Source organism: Octopus bimaculoides, unplaced genomic scaffold (genome assembly GCF_001194135.2).
Source record: "Octopus bimaculoides isolate UCB-OBI-ISO-001 unplaced genomic scaffold, ASM119413v2 Scaffold_266213, whole genome shotgun sequence".
NCBI lineage: Eukaryota > Metazoa > Mollusca > Cephalopoda > Octopoda > Octopodidae > Octopus > Octopus bimaculoides.
Genome location: NW_026305631.1, coordinates 1 through 712, shown reverse-complemented (window position 1 = coordinate 712; position 712 = coordinate 1). Strand labels below are relative to the sequence as shown.

At 34.6% G+C, this 712-nt stretch overlaps 1 protein-coding gene across 1 annotated transcript; it reads right to left on the bottom strand.

Moving 5' to 3' along the window:
• Positions 1 to 4: 4 nt before the first annotated feature.
• LOC106867092 (torsin-1A) lies at positions 5 to 709 on the bottom strand (the record flags this gene model as incomplete). The annotated part of the gene is made up of 1 exon (XM_014934010.1): positions 5 to 709. A coding segment is annotated over one exon (705 nt), but the record flags the coding sequence as incomplete, so codon positions are not given.
• Positions 710 to 712: the final 3 nt, after the last annotated feature.

The following is a 712-nucleotide window of genomic DNA, read 5'->3' as shown; positions in this document are numbered from 1 at the left end:
CTTCATTAATGAGAGCAAAAGCCACTTTTTCAAAAACACGTTTACAGCCAGTCTCTGAAAAACTGTTTACAAAATGTAATTCTATTAATATTTTGTCAATGAATTCTTCAGTGTAGCTCCTGCCCAAATTACGTCGTTGCAGTTCATCATCGATGCATAGTTTTACGTGTTTGCGCTGTAAGGGCAGAAAGGGAACATAGGCAGTCACTACATGACTTTTAATTAGATCACTACCATAAAAACCTCCCTTTTCAGTAAATGAAGTGTATGCAATGCTGGATTCTAAGTCTCGTAGTTTGATATTGTGTCGATCAATACCTTTCTGATATTGTGATATAGTAAAGGTTCTGATATTCTCTGAAGCAAGATTAGATAAAAATATAAATGCAGCTTTGCGGAAGTCGACGCCGTCCACTTTAGCATGGAAATCTAAGTAGACTTGGAGGATATCAATAACATTTGGTGGCATCAAATGAAATTCATCAAAAATAAAAACTGCCCTTGCACATAAATAAACAGCATTTTTAATTTCCTTCTTTAACTTTTCAATGTAAATATGAGACATGGATACATGAGGGAAATGAACTGCTGCATGATAGATGTGCACAAAATTACTTTTCATCCCATTAAGGAACAAATTTTTAACTACAATTTCACTTGCATAATTTTTACCTGTCCCAGTCTCTCCATGAAATGACAGTACTAAAGCTTT